A 12,946-nucleotide genomic window follows, 5' to 3' on the forward strand; every position below is an offset into this window, starting at 1 on the left:
ATTATGGGGTACATTCGTGGATGTCCAGTCCCACAAACTTCACGTTTCAGATATCGATCCTGAACGTGAGGGGAGTGTATTAGAAATTTAGAATTGTCCCACATCGAGACTTGGCAATATTTGGGACTAATATAAATAGTACATGGATCCCTCCACTCATCGCCAATTTCTATCGAATATGACCACGAGTAAGTGGTTGGACCATATAGTAGAATGGATTAAGAAATTATTTATATGATCATTACCCAAATTTTCATTTGCAGACGAAATAGCTTAACAACAGGTTCCAAATTCTCAATTGCATGAGAGAAGTAAATCAAATATTGTAAATTAAAAGAAAAATAACAGAGCATACAAGTCCCTAAAATCAAAGTAACAAGAAACGTATAAAACGATTAAAATGGTGCATAGTAACATAACATTTTTTCAAGTAGACTTTTACGATTTTGTTCCTTTTCAAGAATCAGTGTCCATTGGCTATGGATCCATCGTCACCTTTCTTGCCATAGAATCTCCGGTACAAGGAATCAACCTCTTTCAGATAATAAGTTCCCGGAGCCAAAAGTTCTATAATACCCTCCTTGCTTGTCACAAAGTCCTTTGCTCCATACCTATGTTCCATTAGCTTCATTGTCTCCACAAATTTCTCTGGTGCATACTGCAATAATAAAACAAACCTCGAGTCAGAGATTAATGATCAAGATTCAAGATGTTAATTAAAACTTCAATTTCTTTGAAAATCTGTTATTAACTTCTTGTGTTACCTCATGTCTAGCCTTCAGTTTACCACCCACATCCATTACAGATGCGATGTTTGAAATGCTGAAAGGGGACAGATTCTCGCAGAGGCGTAATGAGAACATTGTTGCGGTTGAACCACTTCCATATGAGAACATAACCACCCGCTTTCCCACCTATATAAAACAACCCAAACAACATATGTAACAAAACTTCAAACCAAAAGTAGGATTTCAATATAATCAAGAAGTAAGCAAAGTTTTGTTTTCTTTTTCTTACCAAATCGTTGTGTTTATTGTGGATGAGGGAGGCAAATGCAGCGTAAAGTGAAGCGGTGTACATATTACCAACTTCCTTTGGTATTAATGTCGTTGGTTGCACTTTAGCATCATAAAACGATTTTGCAAGTTGTTGTGACACCTACAAAATAGACAAAGATTCCTTAGCTTTTTTTAACTCGGTATCAAAAGCAATGGAAAAGGGGGAAAAAAGTGAAAACCTTTTCAAGATCACGGCTTTGGTAACTCTCGTCAAGGGACAAAGATGAATAAGGGGTGAACTTTTCCTTGGCAGCTTCGTCAATGGAGCTGCAATAGAGGAACAAAGATGTTACTCACTATCAAATAAGTAAAGAACTTTTTAATCCAAAGACACAATTGGATAAGTAAAGAACCTTGCGTTTCTCAAGAAGTCATTGTACAAGAGACGAGCAAAGCTTTTCTGTACAAGCTGTAATAGCAGAGAGGAGTAGAGACTAGTAAGAGACAATTCAAGTAGAACAAAACTAATTTTGGAGGAGTAAGAAAATTACTTTATTGTATGGAGAATGGAAAACAAAGTAATCAGCATCATTGATTGAGAACTCTTTCCCTTCAATTTTCTCAAACCTAATAAAAACCAAAAGGATTGAAATGAGTCACACACAACACAAGCAAAAAAAGAGAAACTGAGTTTTTTGTAACCATGAAAAAACAAAACACTTACTTGTTGCATAAATGTTTATAGCAAGAATCAAGAGCCATAAGGTAGCAAGTCTGTGAAAGCTTCCCATCAACAACCTACAAGATCACAAGAAACCATAAAGCAATAAGAAATTTGATTCTCTGTACCAAAAGAAATTGAGATTATGTATTAAAAGATTACCGGGTACTCGCTAGCAAGATTAGGCTTGTAAAAGTCATAGACATGAGCCATATGGCTTCCTCTCAATTTGCTTTCGAAAACAATAGGAGCATCAGGTCCTATCAACATAGCAATCGCAGCTGCTCCTCCAGTGGGCCTTGCAGGTCCTTCTGCATACACCTGAAAAGCATTTAGATATAAACAGGTCAAGATTAATGCAAAAGACTCTCTTAGGAATAATAAAAAGATATGTCTTATGTCGATGTTTATACCGCGCTGTCAGTACAAATGACGAGGCCATAACGTCCATCCCATGAGTTACTCTCAACCCAATTGACACAATTTAACAAAGCTGCAGTTCCACCATAGCAAGCATTGGTCGAGTCAACACCTTCAACATCACTGTTTCCACATTTCTGTTCATTCCCCACCAAAGAAAAAAGACAAACATTTACTCTCTATATACACATAGAAACTCAACCGGTACTCAGGTCAAAGAAAGTATAAAATACCTCAAAGAGCTGCATCAAGAAGGTTTTGATAGACTTGCTTTTGTCAATGACAGTCTCACTTCCTACTTCAAGACGCCCGATCTGCTTCGGGTCAATCTTATACTTGTCAAAAAGTGATGTCACCGCATTAAAACTAAAAGAAACACAACCAAGAAACTGATCAGTTTCAGTATTTTCAGGAGTTTTTATTTACATACACGCAGACAAACAAAAAAAACAAATACCTCATAGAGATGACATCTTCAAGCTCAGTGCAAAAAGCTAAGCAATCTTGGCCAAGTCCGATAGTGTATTTCCCTTTGCTTGCTCCATCATGTGCTTCCAACGCTTCCTATAACACATTGATCAGCAATTATTAACACCAGTTTTTGAAAGATCAGAATGCAAACAAGAGATTCTTAACAGAATGTTCTAGATCAATCTCAATAAGAACCACGAAAATTGTAAATAAAGGTTCAAACTTTATTTCCAATACAGACTTTAATGAGAAACCTCAGGATAAAACTCTTTAAATCACTCCATATCAAGCTAGTAATATCACCAAATCTCAAACCTAGCTGTAAAGATCTCGAGTCTGATAAATTCAAATTTTTTTTTAAAAAAATTGAGCATTATCTGTCTTCATCGTATAGCAAACTCCGCCGCCATTACAAACCATAACAGAGACAGAGAGATTAAGCATTCTGAAAAACCACATAAAGTTTGAATATTTGTCGAAAAAATTAACATAAAGTTTGAAGATTTCAATGAAATTAAACTGTATCAGAAACAGAGTATCATCAATGCAATAAAAAGATGAAATCGAAAAGAGAAAAAAAAAAACTTGGGTTTTGTTGTTTTTGGGTTGTATTACCTGTTGAACACAGGTGGGAGGGAAATAGATATCCATAGCCAAAATCCCAACGTTCTTCGCCATTGTTTCGATGGTAAACGAAATCGAAAAGGTTCGATCTTTGAGAGAGAGACAGAGAGAGATTTGTGAAGCTTCTCTGTGTAGAAGAGGAGGAAGAAGAGAATATATTGATGAATCGGTTGAAAACAGAAAATGAAAAAAAAAAAAAAAACTTTAATAAATAATTCTACGAGAAATATTAGCTGATTTTTTTAATAATGATTTTCTTAAAACAAAAACTATTATTTATCGAATTTTTTATAATGATTTTTTAATTATTATATTACTAGTTGTTCTTTTTTTGTTTTATATATAAATTTGGTCAAAGAAAAAAATGTACTTCAATTTATTTTTGGAGTTCTCATATTCAATTTTTAGTTGTTTTGTTTTAGTGTTTGGAGATTTTAATTGAAACCAACTGAAAATGCCAGATATATTATATATAATTGATTAATAATAATTGTAAATTTTGTAACTAAAGGCACTTTTTTTGTTCAAAATTAAGATACATATTTTTTTTTTTTTCTGGGACAGCTACATGTGAAATAAAAGTACATGATAATCCACTAACAAACCAAATAAAGAACAAATAAATAGTTTTAAAAAATAATAATTATTATCTGGAAAATGGATATATTGTGTTTGTGTGTGTTTCCGGAATCTATTTAGGCAACGCAGACTTCGTGAGTTAGCTCCCTCGTGCTTCTTCTTTCTTTCATTTATTTGCCCTTTCTCTTCTTCTTTTATCTACCAATTTTGCCACACTCTATTTTTGGTTTTTGTTTCAAGTCTTGGATTGAATGGATTCACTTGGTTTATGATAGAGAGTAGCTTTACGATATCACTTGCCTTATACTTGGAGTTAGGTTTCAATTCAATCTATTAGAAATTAGGATTGGATTATAACCAACGTTATTTAAAAAGTGAATATTTAGGAAGCACGATGAAAACGAGATTCTGAAATTTTTTAAAAAAAATTCGAATTCGATTTAGATTCTAGTAAATAGGAAATGAACTCCTAATCAAAACTTTGTGCTTCCTATTATTTATGATACTTTGAATAATAATATAATTAATAATAAAATCAACGTTACATTTCCGTATAAATTATGTTTTTATTTATTTGCGATATCAATTTTCTTGAAAAAAATATATATAAGTTTTAAAAAAAGAATCGTAAATTTCTAACAATTTTTTTGATTTAGATTCTAAATAGGAAATGAACTCCCTATAGAAACTCCATGCTTCCTATAATTTGTGATACTTTGAATAGTAATATTTTTACTCGTATTAAATTTGTGGTTCTTTTGATTTTGTGATATTTTTAAAAAAATTCACTAATTGTCCGATAGCATTAATTGGTTAGATTAACTCCGAACCAACTTAATCGCACGAAAAAGTCATGAGTCATATACGTTATTAATTCACACTATCTATCAACCTCGTTAACTAATTTTGTTTTTATTTACATTCTAATAAAAGTAAATGATCCTATTTGTTATCTAGTTATTCATAAGTTGACTGGATTTAATTACCTTCTCCCACGAGAAATTAGCGTATAGTATCAATTAAGTCATCAACAACAACGTAACATACTAACATGGAAACATCACGTTTGCGTAAAAAAAGAAAAAAAAAACTCAACAAAAGATTAAAAATGAAACAATAAGTTAAATTACTAATTCTAATCTTTTTGTGATTAGCTGGTTACTATACTATATAGATCAGACAGAACATGGTGGTGGGATTGTCTTAATGAGTTTGAGACTTCGAAACATGTGAAAACATTGTCGTTTTCATAAAGCTATATATATATATAACAATCATCTGCCCTAAGACCTTGGATTCTCCGCCACCGTTCGATTGAGATCTATCATCATCCTTCTACCGTCCGATTTGATTACCAGAAATGGTCAAACATTATTAAAGAATGTACTATTTTTCCAATTTCAGACCATCTCAGATGACAAGCGGATTCAGCTTACGTCACCGATTTTGTGGGACATAACGTGTGATGATACGAACGATGGTTACACAAATTCGTGGGTTTATACACGTGAGCGGGGTAGGTAAGGCAAGGGTTCGATGCTACATCACTTTCTTCAATTATTGTATCAGACTATCAGAGTAGTAGTATTCAAATATATATTTGTAGTATTGATATATTTTAAATGAGAGTTCTATATCTAGTATTAAAAATCTCTTTTTTTTTTTTAATTTACACTAAGTTCAAAATCTTACAAATTTGATTTGTGCTCATTGTATGGAAAACTTGTTTATAATTTAGGTCTATTAGACTATTATTACTTAATTTAATTGTCACTACAACACTTTGGTTAAAGATCATTGTCATATGATCGTTTATATATATGTACCTCGTAAAAGAAAATGAAAACTTTTCAATCGGTGAAAAAGGACAAATAAATTCTTAAAAAGTTAAAATGGTTATAACTAAAGAACTAAATAATTCGTTTTAAATTTCAATTGGCGAAAGTTTTTTCTCTTTGGAAAAAGACTACTTTAAAACTAATAAAATCATTTAGTAACCTACAAAAATCATGCCAATCTTTAAAAATTTGTGACAACTTATTCATCTCAAAAGTCAAAACAATGTCTTATTAAACTTCATATAGTCTTATTAAACTTCATATAGTCAAAACAATGTCTCCTCGTTCGCTCCCACGTCCTTGTCCCGCCAATATAAATAATCAAAATTATTGTATATCGACGATGACAGGAACAACATAGGTGAAGAAGGGATATTCGACAAAGCCCAGACTTGTCTAGCTGGGGGACATTCGAAGATCACATGATTGATAGTTTCTTCGTCTGCTCCACATCTTGAACATCCTTTGTCTCTACCAATATGGCGATAGTGTAGTTTTTGGCTTATTGCCAAGCACCCAACAATACATTGCCACACAAAATGTTTCAACTTCCGTGTAGTTCTTATTTTCAAGCTTGTGCTTTTAGTACCGTAACACTAGGCCCCTAAAGAGGGAGTTCACAAGCAGGACGAGAAATGATTCTCGCGGCCTCATATCCAGACTTGACTGAATAGTTCCCAGACTTAGTCATAGTCCAACAATATCCATCATTTGATGCAGTACGACTCAGTTGAAGCCCTAAAATGAGGGTAATTTCTTCCGGAGGAAAGAGTTCCCGGAGACGATCCAGCTTCCATTGTTTTGTCTCGAAGTCAATCAAGGTGTTCACACAGATCAAAGGATCTCAGACATCTGAAAGTCCTTTTGGAGGGCGCGCAGGGGAATCAGGTATCCACGGATCTGTTCAAAGGTATGTGCCAAACCCCGAGCCTATAGTCTTCCGAATTTCATGTTTCAAAACTTCTTTAGCAGCCAACATACTCCTCCATCCATATGACGGTCGGTTGGATACCGTTATCTCTAACGGGCTACTGTACTTAAAATACCTTCCTTTTAGGACACGACTAAGGAGATAATTAGGAAATCTTAATAGTCTCCACAATTGCTTCGCCAATAATGCGAGATTAAAGTCTTCTAATGCTTTGAATCCTAGGCCTCCATCTGAAAGTGGCGAGCATAATTGGTCCCAAGGTATCCAATGTATACCCCTATTATCCGCCTTATTGCTCCACCAGAAATTAGCTAACGGCCTAGTTAATTTGGAACATATTGCTTTTGGCAATAGAAAACACGACATTATATATGTTGGAAGGGCTTGTGCTTGCGCCTTAATAAGAATTTCTTTCGCTCCTTTCGAGAGGAATTTTGAAGGCCATGGATTTACTTGTTTATGTAATCTATCTCTGACAAAAGCAAAAGCCTGGGCTTTTGACCTATGAATCTTTTCAGGGAGACCCAAGTACGTCCCCATACCTCCTTCTTGGGAAATTCCCAGAACTGATTTAATTTCTTGACGTAGAGAATATTCTACCTCATTCCCAAACATAATAGAAGATTTAGCAAAATTAATCTCTTGTCCCGAAGCCTCGCCATATTTGCGGATTATGTCAATCACTACTTTACTTTGTTGAATATCTGCTTTGCAGAAGAACAAACTATCATCAGCAAAGAGGAGGTGCGAGACTCGCGGACTTGCAAAAGCGACCCTAAGTCCCTGAATTTCTCCGTCTGCCTCTGCTTTTCTAATTTGAGAAATGAGAGCTTCCGTACACAAAATAAACAAGTATGGAGAAATTGGATCCCCTTGTCGAATCCCACGCGTCGGCCTAATACGGCCTTTGGGTTCCCCATTTATAAGAACCTGATAGGACACGAAAGTGATGCACTGCATGATCCACCCCACCCATCGCTCGTTGAAACCCATTTTCTCCATTAAGGATTGGAGGAATCACCATTCCACCCTACCATATGCTTTACTCATGTCTGTTTTGAGAGCCATAAATTTTTTCCTATTAACCGAGTTAGAGCGAAGGGCATGAAAATTTTTTTGAGCGATGAGGATGTTGTCGGTTATTAATCGTCCTGCTACAAAAGCAGAATGTGTCTTAGAGATTAAATGTGGAAGAAATCTTTTTAATCGAAAACTCAAGATCTTCGATCACCTTATAGCTTACATTGCATAAACTAATAGGACGAAATCCTGACATTTCTCTAGGCCTATCTCCCTTAGGTATAAGACGTATATTGGTCTTGTTTATCTTGCCATCAAAAATACCAGAGTTGAAGAAATTCTTCACCATATCGATGAGATCATTTTTTGTTATATCCCAGAAGCGCTGAAAGAAAAGAGCGGTCATCCCATCTGGCCCCGGAGCCTTTCCTGGCTTGAGTGAAAACAGCGCTTTTCTAACTTCCGCTTCTGTAACATCCTTAGTTAAAAAGTCGTTCATGGCTGATGTGACCATGGAAGGGACGTCCCTAAGAACTAGAGAAGGATCACTCACATTCGAGGAAGAGAATAAATTATCAAAATATTCAATGGCAACTTCTTCTAGCCCTTCTTCATTATCCACCCACATTCCATTTCGATTAAGAATGCCAGTAATTCTATTCCTTGCACGTCTTTGCTTCACCGAAGCGTGGAAGAATTTAGTATTCTTATCTCCTTCTGCGTACCAGTCTTGACGACTTTTTTGGTACCAAAACATTTCCTCTTCCTTGTAAGCCTTGCATAGTCTCTTTTTTAACGCTAGGATTTCTTCCGTCGTTGTAGGCTTGTCCTCATATGCTTCGTCAATCTTAGTCTGGAGTTCCTTGATAAGCTTCTCCGAATTTGTAATAGTTGATTTCTTCCATATGGACAGGACTCTTCGACAATTTCGGATTCTTCTCGATAAGAGGCATTTCACCCGAGTTCCCCCTACACTCCATCCTTCTTGAACTGCTTCCTTTATTCCGGGTTTATCAATCCATCTTTTATCAAACATGAATTTGCGCGAAAATTTTTTCGGAGTCGAGCGAATAGACGCTATTAGGGATCGATGATCAGAACCCCACATCTTCAAATACTCCACATTTGTGTGGGAAAAAATATTATGCCATTCTTCATTTCCCATGCTCTATCCAATCGACATCTTACTTTACCATTTGTTCGTTGGCCAATCCATGAGAATTGATTTCCTTGGTATGGAAAATCAATAAACCCACAAGCATTGATCATTGCACGAAAGGGTAGGAATGAAGCTTCAGATCTTTTTTTTTCCTCCTTTTTTTTCATGGTTTCCTGTGATCTCATTAAAGTCGCCGATTATGAACCAAGCCTCGGACCTAGCTATGCCAATTCTTGTTAATCTCTCCCAAACATAATCGCAATCTTTGACCACAGAATCTCCGTAAATAAAGGTCATAAAAACTCGGTTTCCATTAATGATAGTTTCGATGTCAATCAATCGATCATCTAACAACAAAAACTTAATCGGATAGTCTTTTGAATAGAAAAGAGCTAGACCTCCACTAGTGCCATCAAGCTCAACAGTTTGGAGATTATTAAATCCTAACTCAACTTGCAAAGTTTGCAGAAATATCTTATCATTCTTGGTCTTAGACAGAAACATAAAACCTGGAGAGTACATATTACATTTCTCTCAGTCGACGAGAAGTTTTTTTATCTCTCGTCCTTTGACAATTCTATGCTAAAGTCCTCATATGTTAGTGCCCGAGTGAGTATCAAACCCCATCGTACTTACATTGGTTCGAATAAATCTAAACTTTAGTAGCCGAAGCACCTCATTGAGAGGGAAGTGAGATAAAAGAATAGAAATTCTCCTCGACCACCGTTAATTTAATTGGACCATTTCAAATAGTGACCTTATTGAATTCCATAGGCCCAATAGAAGGACAATTAAGCTTTGGCCCAAAAACAAGGTAGTGAAAAGTCGGCCCATCACTACTAGAATTTCAGCTCTTCTTCCTCGCCAAAACTTCTTAGAGGTAAGCGATAGGATGCAGCAACTAAACGGCATCACCAGAACGAACGTCGGCGAAGCTTTCCGAGGTGGTTCGAAGGTACCTAGTGAATTCGATGGATCTGGTCTGGTAGCCGAGGTAAAAGGCGGAGGCAGGAAACCCGTAACAGATCCAAAGATAGGTCTCGACGGTAGCAAATTGCTTCGTCGGAACTTTTACTCGATGGAGGATGCAGAGGAGATGTCGGCTGTGATACACGCTGGTAAGAGTCTTTGGGAAACTCCCAAGAGAAGTCTAACGCCGACGGTGCAAGCGAGACCAGGCTGGGATTTGAATGCGTGAGAAAGGATGAACCAAGGTAAGATAAATCTCAGTCGCAGCGGAGAGGGGTGACGACTAAGTGAGGAATGAAAGACAATGGGGATCTGAGTCGGAGATGGAACAGATAGATCCGGTGGTTCCGACGGAGTAGGCAGGTTCGGAGACACCAACGAAATCTTCCCGTAGAGGTGAGAAAAATCTCGATCCAGAGACAAAGTCAGATCGGGGGGTAGGCGCTGCTCCGTCTTCAACCCGATTACAAGATACCCAGATTTATTAGCAGGAACATTCACGAGCAGAGGAAAAGTAGAATCCTTCCCATAATGGGAGATAGGTCTTTGTGATTCAAGATGAGTTGCCGAGATATGGTCATCGACAGGGAAGTTTCTGGTGAAACCAGCTGATTCGATGTCGTCTTGGGGAACTAGCAAGTTGCGAGAGGGGAGGGCTAGATAGCGAAACCAGGGACAACTTTTGTTCTTATCCATGGCCTGGTTGCTCATAGATCAGTGAACAGAGTCTTCAGTAAGACAGGAGCCTTAGCATAGGCTAGAATGAACTTGACGGAGAGGCATAGCAACTACTAGAGGACTGATAAACCACAGACACATCTTGGAGAAGAAGGAAAGGAGACCGTAGATCTACAAAATTCTAATGCAGATCCAAAAGAAACTAGTCAAGGCAAAGGGAGTAGAGCTTGGATCTGGTTTCGAACTTTCCGTACAATGGCCGCTAGAGAGAGAAAACCAACTTATCAACATTTGAATTGTTGGATAAAAATAATTGATCAACTTATCAACATTTGACACATGTTAAATCATGTGGTTAGTTGTTTAAAGGATCTAAAAGATTATTTATGATAGTTAAAAGGGTTAGTTCATTTGATGTAAGATTCTAGACCACCTCCAATGGATCTTAAACAACCTGCAAAGGATCTTAAACAACATATAAATAAACCTATTAACGTGTACAAGAAGTCCAATCCCTTACCATGGAGACTAACAACCGACAAATAATTGTAAACTAACTATTAATAAAATGGAAAGTTATCAAAGATCTCCAAAGAAAGAGAAAAAAAAAGATTCCTACAAGGAATTTGGAATAAATAATACTGCTTATAAATAAGCAACTTCTGAAAAAGATAAAGGTACACGATTAGGGTTTATGGTTTGGTTTTTGTACTTGTTCTCAACATCTTAATCAATAAAAAAGATTTATTTTTTTTAATCTATATTTTATTGTTTTTTAGATATAATAATAATATATTTTATGCAACAGAAAAACAAACCGTGAAATAACGCAAATTGGAAGTAGCAGTAGAAAAAGTCCAAAACACACTATGATAGATCATCAGTTGAAATAATTGGAAAAAATAAATTTACAGCACGTAGACCCTAAAGGCACACTTTTCATTCAGATCACACTCAGAGAGCTACTTTTTGAAGTGGAAAAAACAAAGAACAAATATTTTAGATGGTGAGGTTTTCTTGGAGCGCAAGGAATGAGCCTATGATCTTGCCACCGAGATCTGGGAATGTCTCGCATCCAGGAAGAAAACTCACTTTGCCTGTTCTATCGACGTGAACTGGATACTTGAGAAGATGACCTTGCATCTCTGTTACCTCCTCTGCTGCATACTGTCTCCAATTGAGCTCACTCAATTGCCTTACCCGTCTTACGCATTCCATGTTCTCTGGTTCCTCGAAACCTTGCTCTAGAAACCCTAGATGTTCTGCCCATAAGGACATTCTATATCCAAAAATCTGCAAGAAATTGGGACAAACCAGGTTTCAGACTGAGGACATAGACTGGTGGGTTTCTAGTTTTACGTCATAGAATGCTAGCTCAGATTGAAAAGTAAAAGTCTTTGAAAGTTTTTTTACCTGACCACGAGGACGAGAACCTTTCATAGCCCATGAATGGTGAGGCTGATACCCTCCCATGGCGATTTCAGTGTCTCTAGTTCCTTCCAAGGATCTCTGGTTGATATTCGCGGAACCAATTAAGACAAACTCATCATCCACTACCATACCTTTGGAATGAACATATATCATGAATCTCCGACTCTTCAAAGCTTGCACCTAGATTTGTTTGTTGTTTCAGTGAGTAAACAAGCCCATTGAGCCAAAAACCAAAAATTCAAAAGTAGACAACTGTATTTGTATACCTGTGAAGAATTTGCATTTGCATTTGGCTGGGGTGGAGTCCGTGGACTATTATATACGCTAACTGTTCCATCAGGGACCTCTCTGGTTCCAAGACAGAAAAAGTTCAAAAAGTCTTGTGGCTCCAACTGGCCATCAAGACCAACTTCAACAAGTGCCTTGTGGATGGTTTGATACATCATTTGCATTGTTTTGTGCTGCAGAGATTATGAAAAAATTCCGGTATAAAGAAGGCAAGACTTTTCGTCAAGATCGGTTTTTTGTGTAGCAAAGAACTGATAAACTATTTACCTGCCAGTAGAGAATCCTCTGAATAGGGTTACTTGTTGGAGCACCTTCCGGCCACATTGGAATGACAATATAAGCAGCAAACTTCTCCCTTGCTCTAATCTTATTAGCAATCTTAAGTGCGATTTCCATCGGGATTAGATTATTAGCACCTGCAATGCCAAAACTCCTTGCTATTATTACTGCACCCATTGATAACTGAGCTTGCCTACAAAAGATTTCAATTTTCTTACCCAAGTCCTTGTTCGAATCCCAGTTGAATGATGATCCAAGAAAATATTGGTTTTCAATGTAGATGAAGTGCTGAGCTGACCGTATGGCCTTAACATAAGCTGCGTGTATGCTCATATCTATGAGAATATTCTTCCCACATAGAAGATTCTGTTCATATATACATAATTAGTAGAGAATATAGCAACATGATGGTGACTGAAGATGACAAGCTAAAACTGTTCCGAGTTGTACTTACTCTTCCAGTAGCTTCCTTTGGGTCCTTCGGAAACCCTTTGACTGAACTTGAATCAATTGAACGGAAAATCTAATGATTAAGCCATG

General features: G+C 36.7%; 3 protein-coding genes across 3 annotated transcripts in view; all 3 read right to left on the reverse strand.

Moving 5' to 3' along the window:
• Positions 270-3,398, reverse strand: LOC104707476 (hydroxymethylglutaryl-CoA synthase-like). Its single transcript, XM_010423834.2, has 12 exons — positions 3,226-3,398; positions 2,597-2,703; positions 2,373-2,505; positions 2,133-2,276; positions 1,882-2,040; positions 1,723-1,796; positions 1,550-1,625; positions 1,412-1,467; positions 1,238-1,325; positions 1,018-1,158; positions 765-914; positions 270-658 (listed from the first exon to the last, which is right to left on the reverse strand). The coding sequence occupies exons 1-12, from the start codon at positions 3,286-3,288 to the stop codon at positions 464-466; spliced, it is 1,386 nt and encodes a 461-aa protein (XP_010422136.1). The 5' UTR covers positions 3,289-3,398; the 3' UTR covers positions 270-463.
• LOC109125867 (phospholipase D gamma 1-like) lies at positions 11,234-12,946 on the reverse strand. Its single transcript, XM_019228537.1, has 6 exons — positions 12,861-12,946; positions 12,625-12,772; positions 12,395-12,543; positions 12,106-12,300; positions 11,822-12,019; positions 11,234-11,701 (listed from the first exon to the last, which is right to left on the reverse strand). The coding sequence occupies exons 2-6, from the start codon at positions 12,737-12,739 to the stop codon at positions 11,408-11,410; spliced, it is 951 nt and encodes a 316-aa protein (XP_019084082.1). The 5' UTR covers positions 12,740-12,772; positions 12,861-12,946; the 3' UTR covers positions 11,234-11,407.
• LOC104707478 (phospholipase D gamma 1-like) overlaps positions 12,835-12,946 on the reverse strand; it is an 8,590-nt gene continuing 8,478 nt past the window's right edge. Inside the window, exon 11 of the mRNA XM_019228776.1 lies at positions 12,835-12,906. Within this exon, the coding sequence (XP_019084321.1) occupies positions 12,835-12,906 (72 nt within the window). The remainder of the gene's footprint in view (positions 12,907-12,946) is intronic.

This window comes from Camelina sativa, chromosome 8 (assembly GCF_000633955.1).
Source record: "Camelina sativa cultivar DH55 chromosome 8, Cs, whole genome shotgun sequence".
Lineage (NCBI taxonomy): Eukaryota > Viridiplantae > Streptophyta > Magnoliopsida > Brassicales > Brassicaceae > Camelina > Camelina sativa.